The sequence below is a fragment of the Penicillium nucicola genome, assembly GCF_028828085.1.
Source record: "Penicillium nucicola strain IBT 29836 chromosome Unknown utg000005l, whole genome shotgun sequence".
NCBI lineage: Eukaryota > Fungi > Ascomycota > Eurotiomycetes > Eurotiales > Aspergillaceae > Penicillium > Penicillium nucicola.
Window position 1 is genome coordinate 682,822 of NW_026643129.1, and position 15,562 is coordinate 698,383.

The 15,562-nt window shown below is 48.4% G+C and overlaps 9 protein-coding genes across 9 annotated transcripts; 5 read left to right on the plus strand and 4 right to left on the minus strand.

Moving 5' to 3' along the window:
• Positions 1-439: 439 nt before the first annotated feature.
• N7511_005340 (uncharacterized protein) lies at positions 440-1,324 on the plus strand (the record flags this gene model as incomplete). Its single annotated transcript, XM_057127717.1, has 1 exon — positions 440-1,324. The coding sequence occupies one exon, from the start codon at positions 440-442 to the stop codon at positions 1,322-1,324; it is 885 nt and encodes a 294-aa protein (XP_056984234.1).
• Positions 1,325-3,865: 2,541 nt separating this feature from the next.
• N7511_005341 (uncharacterized protein) lies at positions 3,866-4,408 on the minus strand (the record flags this gene model as incomplete). The annotated part of the gene is made up of 1 exon (XM_057127718.1): positions 3,866-4,408. The coding sequence occupies one exon, from the start codon at positions 4,406-4,408 to the stop codon at positions 3,866-3,868; it is 543 nt and encodes a 180-aa protein (XP_056984235.1).
• Positions 4,409-5,543: 1,135 nt separating this feature from the next.
• On the minus strand, positions 5,544-6,338 carry N7511_005342 (mitochondrial 54S ribosomal protein bL17m; the record flags this gene model as incomplete). Its single annotated transcript, XM_057127719.1, has 2 exons — positions 5,544-5,945; positions 6,123-6,338. 2 exons carry the CDS (start codon positions 6,336-6,338, stop codon positions 5,544-5,546), a joined length of 618 nt encoding a protein of 205 aa, XP_056984236.1.
• Positions 6,339-6,658: 320 nt separating this feature from the next.
• Positions 6,659-7,093, plus strand: N7511_005343 (MICOS complex subunit Mic12 family protein; the record flags this gene model as incomplete). The annotated part of the gene is made up of 2 exons (XM_057127720.1): positions 6,659-6,679; positions 6,737-7,093. 2 exons carry the CDS (start codon positions 6,659-6,661, stop codon positions 7,091-7,093), a joined length of 378 nt encoding a protein of 125 aa, XP_056984237.1.
• Positions 7,094-7,430: 337 nt separating this feature from the next.
• N7511_005344 (DUF5315 domain-containing protein) lies at positions 7,431-8,210 on the minus strand (the record flags this gene model as incomplete). The annotated part of the gene is made up of 1 exon (XM_057127721.1): positions 7,431-8,210. The coding sequence occupies one exon, from the start codon at positions 8,208-8,210 to the stop codon at positions 7,431-7,433; it is 780 nt and encodes a 259-aa protein (XP_056984238.1).
• A 536-nt stretch (positions 8,211-8,746) lies between these two features.
• rps23 (40S ribosomal protein uS12) lies at positions 8,747-9,321 on the plus strand (the record flags this gene model as incomplete). Its single annotated transcript, XM_057127722.1, has 2 exons — positions 8,747-9,005; positions 9,143-9,321. The coding sequence occupies 2 exons, from the start codon at positions 8,747-8,749 to the stop codon at positions 9,319-9,321; spliced, it is 438 nt and encodes a 145-aa protein (XP_056984239.1).
• A 645-nt stretch (positions 9,322-9,966) lies between these two features.
• N7511_005346 (translation initiation factor eIF2B subunit beta) lies at positions 9,967-11,482 on the minus strand (the record flags this gene model as incomplete). Its single annotated transcript, XM_057127723.1, has 4 exons — positions 11,359-11,482; positions 10,989-11,284; positions 10,096-10,933; positions 9,967-10,039 (listed from the first exon to the last, which is right to left on the minus strand). Exons 1-4 carry the CDS (start codon positions 11,454-11,456, stop codon positions 9,967-9,969), a joined length of 1,305 nt encoding a protein of 434 aa, XP_056984240.1. The 5' UTR covers positions 11,457-11,482.
• Positions 11,483-12,033: 551 nt separating this feature from the next.
• On the plus strand, positions 12,034-13,605 carry nemA (Nem1-Spo7 phosphatase catalytic subunit NEM1; the record flags this gene model as incomplete). The annotated part of the gene is made up of 2 exons (XM_057127724.1): positions 12,034-13,411; positions 13,463-13,605. The coding sequence occupies 2 exons, from the start codon at positions 12,034-12,036 to the stop codon at positions 13,603-13,605; spliced, it is 1,521 nt and encodes a 506-aa protein (XP_056984241.1).
• Positions 13,606-14,602: 997 nt separating this feature from the next.
• Positions 14,603-15,541, plus strand: N7511_005348 (uncharacterized protein; the record flags this gene model as incomplete). The annotated part of the gene is made up of 1 exon (XM_057127725.1): positions 14,603-15,541. One exon carries the CDS (start codon positions 14,603-14,605, stop codon positions 15,539-15,541), a length of 939 nt encoding a protein of 312 aa, XP_056984242.1.
• Positions 15,542-15,562: the final 21 nt, after the last annotated feature.

Consider the following 15,562-nt stretch of genomic DNA (forward strand, 5'->3'; position numbering starts at 1 on the left):
TTAGAAAAAGATGGCATTTAGCAATTTTAATCCGAAACGAGGTGATTTCATTGAAGATCTGTGACATTTCTGAGACTGGTCATGAACATGAAGCAGTCAGTTGAGCTGCATACATACATGGAGGTGCCACAGCAGTGCGGGATCGGCACGTTCACGGAGACGAGTGGATAAATCATGCATGACTGCCGAGGGATCTAAGTAAGTAAAACTAGCGGTGTAAATCTTTGTGCAACTAGATGCTGTATGTCTGCCTTATCTCTATAGGTTTTGAGTACTCGCCAGGGAATCCGGAATATCTCCAATGTCCTGAAATCACTGGAAAGTGAACTTCTTCAGGGCTTTCCAAAACAATACAGGACCACACCGACGCTGGTCTGGAATCAAGCTTCTATTGCCCTAATCTGCTTATTTCTCGTTCAATCTTTGGTGAATATTCATCATGGGAAATTCAGAGGTACGGGATCAGTCTGTGAGATCCGCAAGACTCAACGAGGCTTTCGAAAGGCTCTCCTCAACTTTGCCGCTGGCGAGGTCGCCAATTTCAGTCCCAAAGCCAGATTTTCACTCTGTTCTCTTGACTGGCTCAACAGGATATATCGGGTCCTACATTTTAGCTTCGCTATTACAGGATGAGACCGTGAATCACATATACTGTCTTCATCGAGGCTTGAATGGAGCGGCGCGACAAAAGACCAGTTTCACAGAAAAGGGGATTCCTATTACCTCATCGTTCGACTTGAAAGTCGAATTCTGTTCGGTGAACCTCTATGAGAAAAAGCTTGGTCTCAATGATACAGCATACGACAAGCTAACGGATACTGTTGATATGGTCATTCACAATGCGTGGTCAGTCAATTACGCATTTTCGCTCAAATCCTTCGAGGAAAGTGATCTGCTCGGACTACGGAACATCGTTGATCTTTGTCTGCAAAGTAAACATCGACCACGTTTGCATTTTATCTCATCGATTACTACAGTGGCTCATTGGCCACAGTACTACGATGCCCCTTTGACGGAGCGTATCGTTCATGACGCGAGACTGCCTATTCCGATAGGGTACGCCGAGTCAAAGTATGTTGCCGAGTTATTTCTTGAGAAAGCTGTCGAACAGTCAGGCTTGCAATGTTCCATCATTCGACCCTCACAGATAGCAGGCCCGACAACAATCCGGGGGATTTGGAATCCAAATGATGTGGTTCCGATTTTAGTCTCTACCTCAATCAACCTGGGAGTGTTTCCATACCACGCGACAGACCGTCTATTAATTGACTGGGTCCCCATGGTTCGTAGGCATGGCCCAATTATTTTTGTGCTCACAAGCTAACAAGCACTAGGACATTTGTGGAAAAGTCATTGTCGAGATATTGATGGGAGAAAACGGCATGCCAACTGACAAGATTGGAGTCTTCCACGTTCTGAATTCTCAGCCTATCTCTTGGTCTTTGTTAGTTTCAACAACCCAAGATCTGTATCCCGTCGGGGTGATGCCACTAGAAACATGGATTTTGAAGGTGAAACATTTGATATCAGGAAGTAAAGGCGGTGCCAAACACGAGCTTTCGCGAATTGCTCCTCTGTTGCCATTTCTGTCTTGGGTTGAGGCCAATGGAGCAGGGTTTTCTCAGTTTGAGACAGCCAGAGCCAAGAGATATAGCCAGACCATGAAGGCTCTCGGTCCTGTAAATGGAAACTTGGTCCAAAGGTGGTTGCAGCAGTGGTCCTTTTATCCAGAATTGATGGTATATGATTAGATATAGTTAGACATCAGGTGCAGACTTAGGTGCTTAGCAAGGGGATTATCTGAGTAGCAAGGATCCGTGTTGCGTGATTGCTTCTCAATGAATCTGAAATTTTTATCATTCGCCATTAAAGTAAATATTTTATCTCTCGCACGCTCAGAAGTTATTCCATGCCGCCAGTAATATGTCGCACTGATAAAAAGACAAAAATGTTTCCGATTATTCCCCATAGTGGCATTGGCCCCCTGGAGTCGTACACTTGCTATCAACTGCAAGTTTGTATTGGTATTTAAGGAAATTTTTGAAAGAGAATCCAATCAATGCGTGCTGCTCTGAAACGTTTCATAAATATATTTCGTTCTGTCCCATTTCTGCTAGTGAAGGGGCACAGCAACATATGTAGTAGCGGAGGATTAGTACTGTACTACGCAGTACGTCAACAAATACCTTGCACAACATTCTTACTTTGTTGAATCTCCAGAATAGCCCTCACTCCATCAAGCTGGATAAATTTTTACTATTCAGCGTGGTGAAATCATAGGAATACTATTGTGAGAATCACGTCTGTTTTTTTCTCTCGGAACGGGCGGTACGCTAAATTCTATGATAGATCTAGAGAGAAGCCACCGGTTGTCGACGTGCCATTGAATAGCCCTTTAGACAGCATGATCTCCCTCGTTCCAGTATACCTTTACAGTACAAATACTTTGAGGTTCCCAGTGTTGAGATTTATGGTGGCCGGCCATGGTTCATGCCATGAATGAGCCATGACGGCAATAGAGATTATTCATCAACTAAGGAATCTAATTAAGACTAGCTTAAGGCAGATCTTTGTAGTATATAAGGAGTTTCTCATATAAATGAGAATCTCTAGACTTAAATGACTCGGTAATCAATTCAAAGATTATCTCTCTTCATCAGGAACACGACTAACTAGGGCTATTGAACACCTAGTAACGGAGATCTATCGAACCGAGTACCCGAAGACTTAAGGGACTGACTCAGTTCCTTAAGATGATGTCAAGATGGATGATGATATACTTACTCGCTCACATAACAGGATCATGTGAATCTAGGGGATGAATAGCAAGCCCACGCTGATTCTAGGAATCAGGGTTCAGACTACTTCTTACAATATATACAGTATTCTTCTTATTGTATACGCTATATCAGGCATCTATCTCACTTACCCATTTACAGCCCCGAAACTGGCGTACTGTAGTCTCACACTCTTATACCTTCTTTCAGTCGCTAACATTCCCTACCTACATCGTAACTTTTAACACCCAGTCCACCGCTCTTTTCAAGTCCCGGCAAAATGAGAGTTCCACGGGTGCTCGTAAATTATCTCCTGCTCTTCATCTTGGTTGTGCCTGCCGGACCAGCTGCCTACGGGGTATGCCAAGCAGGATGTGCCACGGTCGTCATGGCTTGTTACTCGGCAGCAGGCTTCACCTGGGGAGCTACTATGGGTGCTAGTGCACCTGCCTCCGTAATTTATGCAATTTGGCATTTTGGGAAACGCCAGGCAGCCTGTGCCGCCGTTCTATTAGCACCGACACTCTGAGATTTGAGGCTGTCACGCAGACTCTTCTACACTCAGACGCGCTGGCTGCGAACAGGGTTCGAAAATTCACAAAAGGTGAAGAATCAATCTCTCCTACTTTCACAATATTAACACGACTTGAATATTGACAAAAGCAGGGGCTGTTTCTCTGATAGTCTACAAAAGTTATTTTCCTGTCTATGTATTGGGCTGGGCTTAGGATGGTAGGTTGATTTGATTGAGTACTTAAAGATCCATAGACTACAAATGTTGAGCTTGGTGCAAAGCTCATCGGAAAACTTCATCTCACATTATGGATCTATATAAACATGAAAGGTGTGCCTACAGTGCACGCATGAGATAACCGGAAAACATTCACACTCAATCCACAATCGTAAGAAACTCTCCTGTTAGCGGTATATCTTCAACTTCTCAAGCCCAAACATATAAATTGCCAAATCAGTAAATCTGACACTCAACGCACAATTTCATCCACTTTCATATCCCCAACACCCAGCTCAATATTCTTCAGCCCATATATCCAAATCCAATCATCTCAAATATATTCAAATCCCAATACTCAAATGCCAACGCCAGCTGCATCAATCTGAGCCTTGGCCTTGTTCCTAGCCTGAGCCTCGCGGGTCCCATAAATCGCAGAAGGAACAATAATCACAGTAAGAAGAACAATAACGCCCAAAATAGCACCAGCGATAATCCATTGCCGCCGATGAGATTTTCGATGACGCATAACAGTACCGGTATCTGTCATGGACTCCGAGTACGGCCTCGGATTTCCAGTTCCATTGCCATTGCCGGTTCCTGCGCGCTGTCGACCAGACTGGTTCTGCTCCGTCAGGTCCACGGCTTCTTTCTCAATGTCTGCCTTGTCGTATTTTTCATCTGGCATGCCGTTCAGCTCGAGGTTTAGAGAGCGATCGCTCAATTCTAGCGTGACGTCTTCATGGTTTACTTGCAAAGTGCAGTCACTGGCGCTGGACTCGACTGTTGGCGGTGGATGCGATCTTAGTGGTGAGATGACGGAGACTTCTTTGTATGTGTCTACGTCAATAGGATGGGGTGGACCGGTGTTGCGGTAGCGCTTGGGGTTATCGAGAGACATATGTTTGCTTTTTGGGGGGGCTATTGAGTCCGTTCTTATGCACAGTGGTGGTTAGTATACGTTATCTTGTACTCTGGTTGTGGAGTTGGAGGAACCAGTTGCATACTTGACGTAGGATGGGGGTATAGAACGGCGAGAATGTGGAATAGAATCTGAGACAATTGAGATGAAGAACTATCAATTCATTGAGGGAATCTGAGACAGATGAATTGGGAATATGAGTGCTGAAGCTTCTCCCCAGCGGGTTCAGTTGTCCTGGGGATCTTGTTTCTTTTATTCAAACAGGCTTGACCGTAAGTTCAAGTGTGCTAAGATCATACGCTAGAGGAATCTACTATCGATAGTTTTGCATACACTCCTGGTGCCCCTTGATTAACAATATTGAGCGAATAGACGTTGGCATTGCAGTTGATCTATCAGATTTCACGAAGCGAGACACGGAGTCTTCGTAGTCAAGTAAGTACCCAAAAGACAATTATGTTTCTATAGTAGAGAAATGGGCTGTTCCATCAATTACATCACCTGATTAGTGCTTCAAACTGAATTGAAACATTAAGGAAGTTGGTCTGGAAGAAACCTAAATGCTTTGTCGATCTTCTGTCGGCAGCAGCCACCAATGTAATATTATCACGTCACCTAAACTTGCTGGCCATATCCCGCAAGAAACCAATATTGACAGCTAGTGTTGTTCTATGATCTACCTTGCAGTGCATGGGTTTCCTAAAGAAGCCCGTCAAACTTTGTATCAGGCCTGATTTCCTAGGCAGCGCGAGCACCTTGCAGCACACGGACTTGGCCAAGGAATATCTCTCGAACAAAAGAGTGCAGTTGGGTTTACAGCCGTTCTACCCGCTAAGTTCACCGGTTTACACAGAGCCTTGCAAAGTACAAAGGGATAGCAGTAAAGAGGTATCGGAATCTTTTATACAGAGGCTATGTCACATGCGCAAGTGCAAACGAAGACGAGATGCCAGAATAAACAGGACGAAGACAGAACTCCTGATAATACAACAGGCAATACAAACAGAAATGGAACATGAAATGGTTCCATCTTAGAGGAACCCTCTCAAGAGCAGACGAGAACATAATCTCGAAATCAAAGAGAAAGCCAAGGGAGAGCCATCTACTCAACCCGTTACTCCTTCTCGGCCTTCTTCTCCTTCCGACCAAGGCTCAACTTCGAAATAGCCCGCTCAAGAACCTCAACACCATCCTTCTGGAACTGCGTAACCTTCTGAACATTCAATCTTGTCAGACCGTGCGGCACATCACGGCCCTTGGAGCGCTCACGCGCCAATGTAAGCGCCGTCATGGCAAAGCGCATATCTTTAGGACCATCGACCAGCTCGAGGATTGCCATGGGGTGCTGAGGTTGGGGTTTGCGCTCGGGGGGAGCGAGCTTGCTGCCCTTCTTGACAGAGAAGTATTCGACTTTTTGGGTGGGTTCAACGCGCAGGACTCGTGTGTAGCCACCTGGGCGCTCTGCGTAGCGTTCGCGGAGGGGACCGAAGAGTTTGGGGAGCAGGGCGTGTGGTGTCTGATATGTGTTAGTGGGTTTGTTTGAGAAGGGATTTTGATAGATGCATCGGAAGGAGTGGCAATTGAGAATTGCAAACTTCGCAACAGAGAATGAACAATTGGATTGTCTACTCTCGCAGCCAAAGTTGGATTCTCAAGTCGATCTCGATGTGAACTTCTTCCGGGTGTCACGTACGTAGAAAATCTCCAATGCCCGTCTCCGGCTTGCCTCGGTGTTCTTCTTTCCCAGTGTAATCAGCTTGTCGGCCAGACGCTGGGCCTCCTTGGCCTTGGCCCATGTCGTTGTGATAGTCTCATGCTCGAAGAGGGAGGTGACCAGGTTGCGAAGCAGGGCTTGACGATGCGCGGAGTTCCGGCTCAAGTGTCGGTATTTGCCTCCTCCGCCGGCCATGTTGACGAATTAAAGGTTGAGTGAGGGAGAAAAAGGGAGGGTAACTTGAGAGTATCGTTGGAAATGCGCGGTCAAAGGGCTCCAGGTGTTGAAGGAGACGATGTTCGAAGAATTGTCCCGGGCCCACGGCCAATCGGAGCTCTTCCGCCCACTGCCCGACTTCAGTTTTCCGCGACTTGACATTGTTGCGTGTCGTTTTCTTGTTTTGATTCGCAGGCGAATTGTTTTACTTATTACAATAGTGGATTTGGGTCTGTGGCTGCTGGTATCTTTTCAACGAACCTGACCAAAACTCGGCGAATCGACGACTCGCACCAAACATGGGCTTCTTCACCGGCTTCGTACGTTTCCTCGTTATGAAAGAAGAGCATTGACTAATTTCATATTCCCTTAAACAGGCCAGTGGCTTCGCCCTCACAACTTCAATCCTCTTCATCACCGTTCAAGTTCACCGCTCAAATCGCATCGAACAGCGCAAAGCCATCAGCGCCCAGGTTGAGCAAATCAACTGGCTGACCTCTTCCATTGGCGCCTATGACCGCCGCAATCTACCGGCAGATGTTCCACGGCGGCGCCGGGAAGAGCTTGCGGCTCAAAGCCCCTCAGTGCCAACCATGAAAGATATTTTGAAACAGAAGTGGAACACGGAACTTGAGGTCTTGACGCGCAAGGCTTATGAGACGAAGTGGGAGGATGTGCGAGATGCTGCCACCGAAGGCTGGAAAGCTGCTGCCCGTGTGGTTAAGCGGGATTAAAGATTGAGTCTGGATCGAGACATACCATTTTGGTCTTGTTGGGCTGCGAGTGAGATATCGCGATGCATGATCATGTTTGTTACTTTTGTCTGGATTTGAGCCTTGGAGTTTGGATACCCTCATTTGATTATTGTTATATTTTACATGCATTAGTATGATATTGTCCACAGGTGCATTTGTAACGCGTCCAGCGCGTTCCGTGGCAGTATGATACGCTGGTGTAGGACTTGGCAGTGCCCTAAGAACCCTTGACTTTTTAAGCAGGCAAGTAGGAGACAAAGCCTGAATAGTCAAGGTCCATGCTGGCAAATGCCATATAGCTGAGCGAGCTAGCAGCTCACCCGATATGCGACGAAGGCGCAGTGGTCGCAACACTCTCGGAATCACTCCAAATATCCTTGCTCTCTCGCTCCACGGTGCGCATAGCCTGAGCAACCTCCTCTAGTTTGGCAACAACATCCAACACGCCTTGATTTACCCGGTCAAAGTAACGATCATTAGCCTCACGACGCTTACGCGCATGTATAATATCTCTCTCGGTCTCTTCGTCGAGCGTGTGATGTGAAAGTGAACCACGTCCCGCACTCTGCTCAGTTGCGGTATCATCCTTGGCATTTGCTTCGGTGGTTGCTCGTTGTCGGGCCGTGCTACCCTTAGCACTTGCCCCATCATGACTGGGATCAGCCACTTCATCATCTGCCTCGCTGCGCGCCCAGGCTTGCGCAAGTCTCAACTGCTTCTGGCGTAGATCTTCTAAGGCTTCTGAATGTTTTTCTCCAAAAACGTTCTCACTTGTCACGGCGCTGAGTTCGACCTCCGATAGGGCGCTCTGCATCTCCTGCCAGATGGCGTCGGATCCGTCCACATCACTCTTAGACAGGCGGCGCGATACAAATGGAGATAATAGATTTGGCTTCTCTGCATGTTCGCCTTCATTACCTAGACGAGATCTGTTCCGCTGCGGTGGTGGAGGTTGGCTTCCAGAGGGTGTTGGCAAGGCTGAGGTTGCGGGTGGTACGGATAAGGAGATGTTGGAAGCATTGTGTGATGGCGGACCCTGAAACAACGCCGGTGGAGGTAGTCGCTGAGAATTGGTTGTTTTCCTTGCAAGGTCCATATCCAACGTGTATTTTGTGAAGAAGTCAAGAGTAAAGAGCAACCTTAGAAGTCTTCCAGGGTTAAGTTCAGTTGTACGTGTATGATAACCTTGGACTAGATGCTATCGATAGCCGATAAGCTATCGTTATCAGCTGACATAATACAGGTGGGGGTTACGCCAGTCCCGTGACTCGCTTAGGGCTTACCGCACAAAGTCACCTGAGGCGCATCCAAAGCGAGTGTGGTCCAAGGGAATTCCGGAACACTTCGACTTTTCGACAATCGACCTCCAGCCTTTGGCGACAACACCCCTTCCCAGTCGGTACGTATCATCGATACCCTGTTATTCCTGCCGTCCTATTGTTTGTGTTTCTCGAAATTATTGGAGGATTCTTCGCGAGCTCCCTGATTCCATCGCATCACGCACAAAAATTCGGCTTCCCACAACCATCGACAACCATCGACAATTCTACCACACAACCACCGTTGCAACCGACTCGAGGCTAACATTCTTCTCTTCGCTCAGTTGTACCGTCGAACACATAAACCGCCAACATGGGTAAAGGAAAGCCACGTGGTTTGAACGCCGCCCGCAAGCTCCAGGCTCACCGCAAGGATCAGCGCTGGGCTGACGACCACTTCAAGAAGCGTCTCCTCGGAACCGCCTTCAAGTCTTCTCCCTTCGGTGGTGCTTCCCACGCCAAGGGTATCGTCCTTGAGAAGGTCGGTGTTGAGGCCAAGCAGCCCAACTCCGCTATTCGCAAGTGTGTCAAGGTCCAGCTCATCAAGAACGGAAAGAAGGTCGCTGCTTTCGGTGGGTATCCCTCTACATCTTTTTAACTTGTTCAACGATGAAATTTCTACGGAGTCGAAAAGCAAACGACAAACCAGAACCATCGAACAAACAGGAACCATCCGTCGAACCAAATGCTAACTAGCATCTTCTATTAGTCCCCAATGACGGTTGTCTGAACTTCATCGACGAGAACGACGAGGTCCTCCTTGCCGGTTTCGGTCGTAAGGGTAAGGCCAAGGGTGATATTCCCGGTGTCCGTTTCAAGGTCGTCAAGGTCTCCGGTGTCGGTCTCGCCGCTCTCTGGCGCGAGAAGAAGGAGAAGCCCCGCTCTTAAGCAAGTCAACAAGTTTTTCTTCTTTGTTGTCCGATATCAAAAATGCAGCGACCGGGAGCCTCGGTGTATGGGAAAGGTGCCGGACGGAAAGCCCGCCTCAACAGCGCCTTGATTTCATGAGATCTTTTCTTTTTGGGGAGTCCCCCGGCGGGTTTTTTCGTCTGGAACGTGATGGATACGCTATGCGAATTAAACACGATTGATACAAATTCCAAAAGATTATGGCGCCATGACTTTGTTATCCTTGACTATCCTGACTCTAGATTGAGTTTTGATATACTTAGTACTTGGACGTAGCGTAAAGCCGTAGGGTGCTTGCATTTGACGACTTTTATATACATTGTCACTTGGCATATGCACCTCAGCCCTGCCATCTAACTTTTATGGTTGGACATGTCGAACATGTTCACGCTATCATTTTAGGTTATTAGTGCCTTAATGTGGAGTTGCCCTGCAGATATATTTTGACTGTGATAGCATTTAGTACTGAATGTCATGTCTATATATTCCCTAGACATTCCAGTGGTTCTAATCCTCCCCCCACACATCAATCGTCAAGCATCATTCCTCGGGTATCGTTCGTGCATGTCCCTCAATTTTGGTTATTTTCGTCCATGATCTACTACAGCTGTCTGTCACCTCCGCTTAGAAGCTGATGTCTTCTTTGCGGTAGTGGTCTGACACAATACGGTAGAGGTATGATGGAGCATGACCACCGCTGGAAAAAATGTGTCAGTGAAAAGGCTGGTTAAAACATGGATAATTCAAACTTACAGGTTAGTGATGTAGAGATCCACCAGTTCCGCGGGAACGTAATCGTAGATGGGATTTTGGACATCGATTTGGTCGACAAGATCACCATCCTCATAGGAAAGGACCTTGCTTGCATCGCCGTACTCGATCAGGGAGTCGAAGTCGAAGGGATAAACCGGGCTGAGCTTGTACACTCCGCTCACTACCACAACGGGGGTTTGGTGAACCTTAGCGGCACGGGCGATGACACGGGTACCGGCTGCGGCGACCAGGCCACCGTTAGCGAGAACTGAGTGTGTTCCCAAAATGACCTTATTGACCCGGGACATGAGGGCGAAGACGGCGGAATCTGGGATGAGGATCACGGTGATGCCGTGCTCGATCAATGGCTTCTGGAAAGATTCGAAGCCGATGTTGTCGTCATCCTCCATGCTGCCACCGCTGACGGTAGCGTGTGTAGCTTCGTGGTTATTTGGGTATGATTCGGCGTGAATGACAGTGAACTTGCGCTTGGCAGCAGCCTTGAGCAGGAATTTTTGGACCGTCGTCGACGATGTGTGTGTGAGAATGATCTCGTTCGAGTGAATGTGATCCAAAGCATAGGCAGCAATCTGGTCATCGACCTGACCCAGCTCATCAATAATCTCACCAATACCTTCCAAGACCTCAGCCCGGACGTCCTTGGTGGGAGCGTGGCCAGGAAGGCGTCCGCCTGGGGATAGGGATCCCGGGGTGCTCGGGAGAGAGTGCTCGGGTTCTGGGTGGGAGAGAAGGCTGAACATAGAAGTCAAAGGGGGGCGAGCGGATCTATCCTCGGATCTGATAGAGGTCGGGTCGCTACTCAGAGGCAATGATGGATCTAAGAGTATGTGTGAGTCACCGGTATAGATATTGGACAAGAATCTTGAACTGACCATCATATGCGCGGGGTGTTTGGGGTTGACTCTCGGAGCCAACATCACTGAGGGCGAACTCAGCCTCGCGATCATCTTCCGCTTCGTCGCGAATGAGACCGAGGACTCGGCGCACAATATTGCCTACGACCATCTCGCGCGGTTGCGCGGCCATAAGTCGCTTTCCCACACCTTGCACCCGCTCGATGAGTTTTGCGGAGTCTGCTGTGCGGCATGCTGAGATCACACTGCGCAGCAAGTAAGCAGTTGCTGTGGCACATGAGCGTGAATGGCGGATTTGGCGGCGCTTGAGCAATCTAAATACCAATACTTTGTTAGCAACCCGATCTCGGCGGGGTACTTTGGACGAGCTCGGTCTCTTGATACATACGAAATGAGATTCTCGATAGACGTATCGATTGGGTTTGTCTTAAGAGACTTCAGAAAAGACGCCAGGCCCGGCGTGAGGGCCAAAGACGTGGCCGGCATGACGAAGTGGGATTTCACGTCGTGAGATGTCTGCGCTTATTAGCGGTGTTGGAGCAATCAACTGTACAATCCAAATATTCAACACACTCTGATTTCAATTTCAAACAGTTACAGCCAGGTCAGTAGCTGTAAATGTCCGTCGAGGGGATGTTTTAAGTGAAAGCCCGAACAAAGTGGGAGACAATGAACGATTTTCTGCCGTTTGATCTTGTCCGCTTCCCCACACTCTCCGATCCTCACTTTCTTGTTTCCCAACGCCTTTCGTTTTAAGACTTTCGCTTTCAGTGTTCTTCTTTGGCTCTTTGTGCTTTTTTTAGAGCTTCCTTACATTTGCCGCTTCGAACTCGCGGTTGAAACCGGACTGGAGTTACGGAAACAGTTCCGAGGCACGGGTGACTGGCGCATCGAGGTCGGTACCCAGATAGAACCTCAACATCACGCTCAGCTTACGCCTCCTTGCCCTCCCTTTCTCTCCATATTCCCACCTCATGGGCCGCTTCAAGTGGTTTTGATAATACGCTCACGATCCGTCCAATAGATCGCTGTGCCCCTGTTTCCCGTGGGCCTTTGAGGGAAGATGAACTCGCTGAATATCCTGTCCTCGCGAGTCATTGGCCAATCCTCCGTCTCTCCACGTCCACGATCGCAATCCCAAGGCGATAAGAAACGCGCAACTCTCCCAAGTGACTTGTCGAAACTCCGTTCTTACAGCGAGAATAACTTTCGAGACCTCGACACCGAGAAGAGCTATAACGATGGCCCGCCGCCGGTGGACGAAGACGCAGAGGAGGATACGACATATGGCTTAGACGAAAAGACCTCACTACTGCATGAACCTCATAAGGATAGCACTATCACGACCCGAACTACCTGGCGACTAATCACTCACCGGATTTTCGATGCGATTACAGAAGCCATCAGATTCATTCTATCTACGCTTGCTTCTCCCGGTGTCTATGTGGCACAATGTTTCCAAGCCGATGATGGTCATTATTCCCTGCTTGCGCCGGTCCGGAAGTTGCGGCGCTCCTCTGCCGAAACAACGACCCGGCCGGATAAAGGGGAGAATCGACGGCGGAGTGGCTCCACCCGCAAGCTTCGACCCCAGGCATCACATGAGTCTATGATATCAACTACCTCGGAGTCCGATACAGATCGAAGGCTTTCCAGAAATCACAGCGGAAAGAATCGGCCGACGAAGACGAAAGGCCACGACCCAGATCCAATCCCGGAAGAGAATACACCTCGACGTTCCATACGAATCAAGCTCCATAATGAAGAATCTCACAAACAACAGCGACATCGACGATCACAGAGTGCAGAACTGGGGCCACCGATGCCCGAAGGTGTTTCTCGAGTCCAGGGCGCCGTCCAGCTGGACAGCTTAAAATCCCCGACCTCTGGCTCCATCCACCGTATCACCAAGTACCCGCACTCTCCAACTCCACCCCGCCCACTTCTTCCACAACGGGTGCCTTCGTATACTGCAGCTCCGCGCAATGCCAGACTTCCGCAGAAGACCTTGGTATTGGACCTTGATGAGACCCTGATTCACTCCCTCGCCAAGGGTGGCCGCATGTCCAGTGGCCACATGGTAGAAGTCAAGCTCTCCATGCCTACAACCACTGCATTGTCGCCCGGTGGGCCGCAAACGACGTTAGGGCCTCAGCATCCAATCTTGTACTATGTCCACAAACGACCACACTGCGACGAATTCCTGCGCAAGGTCAGCAAGTGGTATAAGTTGGTCATCTTCACGGCCAGTGTCCAAGAGTATGCCGATCCTGTGATTGACTGGCTCGAACAAGAGCGCAAATACTTCCAAGGTCGCTATTACCGCCAGCATTGCACGTTCCGCAACGGCGCGTACATCAAAGATCTCAGTTCTGTAGAGCCAGATTTGAGCAAGGTTATGATCCTGGACAATAGCCCAATGAGCTACATCTTCCATGAAGGTAATGCTCACGTTTTCACTCTCAACGTAACCAACTAACACCTGCCTCCAGATAATGCAGTTCCTATCGAAGGCTGGATCAACGACCCCACGGACAACGGCTTACTCCACCTGGTCCCCATGTTCGAAGCTTTGCAATACGTTACAGACGTCCGGGCTCTCCTGGCGCTCCGCCGTGGAGAGACCGAGACATAATCACGGGTTTGGCATTTGCATCCACGGATGCGCATGTAGGTGTATAAGGGATTTGTGTTTTTTTTAGAGCGAGGTCCACTTCATGCCAATGATAAAAGAACAAAAAAAAAAGAGAAACAGACGATGGAGCGAATTGAGGACCGACCGACGCGATCATGCTAGCGCAGTTATTCATAATGGGCATTGTGTCTTTTACTATGTTACTAGGAATGGAATGGAAATCCGTACATATGATTCTATTTTACCGGGTATTCTTATACGCCTAACAGTGCCATCAGGTCTTTTTATACCAGACGCTTGACGAGCCTGCGTCTAAATGAGCCGAGTCACATAGACATTGCTGGCTTGCCCTACTTTCCTCTATCCCCAAGTCCCTCCAGAGAGAATAAATCATGGTCTTTATCTCTTCCTTTTGGGTTCTGATATTCAAATATAACCTCTATCTGTTTCTATTTCATTTCCTGGTTATTTTTTTGTCGTACATAAGCAACCTGGTGTGGTATTATGGACCGAAATTGTGAATTTCTTTTGATTATCTGCTTAGTGGAGTCCTATTGGTGTTAAGTTAGTAGAATTGAAGATGAATATGTAGGGGATCAGACGAAATAGATAGGTCATAGTATGTTTGTACTATTAACTTATGTGAATTACAGTGCATCGATCTCAGCAGCAGTAGGAAACCAAAAAAAAAGTCATCTCAGCCGTACAGTATGTCGCTTACGCCCAATGCGATATACAGGGCTAACACAGGCAGCTTTTCCAAGCAATGAACCCCAAGTGACTTTGAATTACCGTCTGATTCGTCGATAATAAATCTCCAGGCAGAAGATCCGCAGTGGCTTGCAGACGCTGGTGCCCGACGCAAGACAGTTGTACAGCTGAGCTCTCCATTCCACGCCCCCTTGATCACAGATTCTCCAGGGGCTGGATCATGTATATTACAATCATGCCTAGACATGCTGAATCTCTACTATTGCACAGATACAGTACTCCCACCATGTCCAAGCTCCCAACGTTTCTCATAATCCTCCTTACCTGCGCCCACGCGCTATGTGCCGATCTCCGGGAGATCTACAGATTTCCCAACGGAACTTGGGTCGAGAACATCGCAGCTCGACCAAACGGCAATCTCCTCGTCACGCTAATCAACAAACCAGAGCTCTGGCAGATCAACCCTTCCATCCGATCCGGCCCTGGCTCTGCACAACTCATCCACCACTTCGAGGAGGCGACACAAATGAACGGCATCGCCGAGCTGGCGCCGGATACCTACGCCGTGATTGCTTCCGACTCTGTCTGGACCATTCGTCTCGGTGAGCATGGCAATGCCTCTAATCCAGAGCATATTGCGACATTCCCGCCGGGACTCTTGAATGGGATGGCTGCTTTGGATGGAGGGAAGGCGGTTGTGATCTCGGATTCGGACCGCGGTCTTATTTACCGACTTGATGTTCGGACTGGTGAATATTCTGTTATACATCAGGATGAGACGATGGCCCCGGCAGATTATCTGGGTTTGCAGCTTGGGATCAACGGTGTGAGGGTTGTGCGCGACTATCTGTACTACAGTAATACGCCCAAGCGGTATTTCTGTCGTGTTCGGATTGATCTTCATACTGGCCAGGCGAAGGGTCCGTATGAAATTATTAGTGATGGTGTTTTATCTGATGATTTTGCGGTTGGGCCTGGCGATATCGGGTACTTGGCTGGGGCTATGGATAATGTCGTTACGAGAGTTTTGCCTGATGGGACTTATGAAGTTATTGCTGGGTCTAAGGACTCGACTGCGTTGATGACTGCTACATCTGCAGCTTTTGGAAGGGCAAGACATGATCGTGGTATCCTTTATGTTACCACTGGTGGAGAGACGGAGCTTCCTGTTAACAGCACTGCTAGTAGAGGTGGAAAAGTCATGGCTCTTGCCATTGACTCTTAGGTGTGAATTTCATGCTGCGTA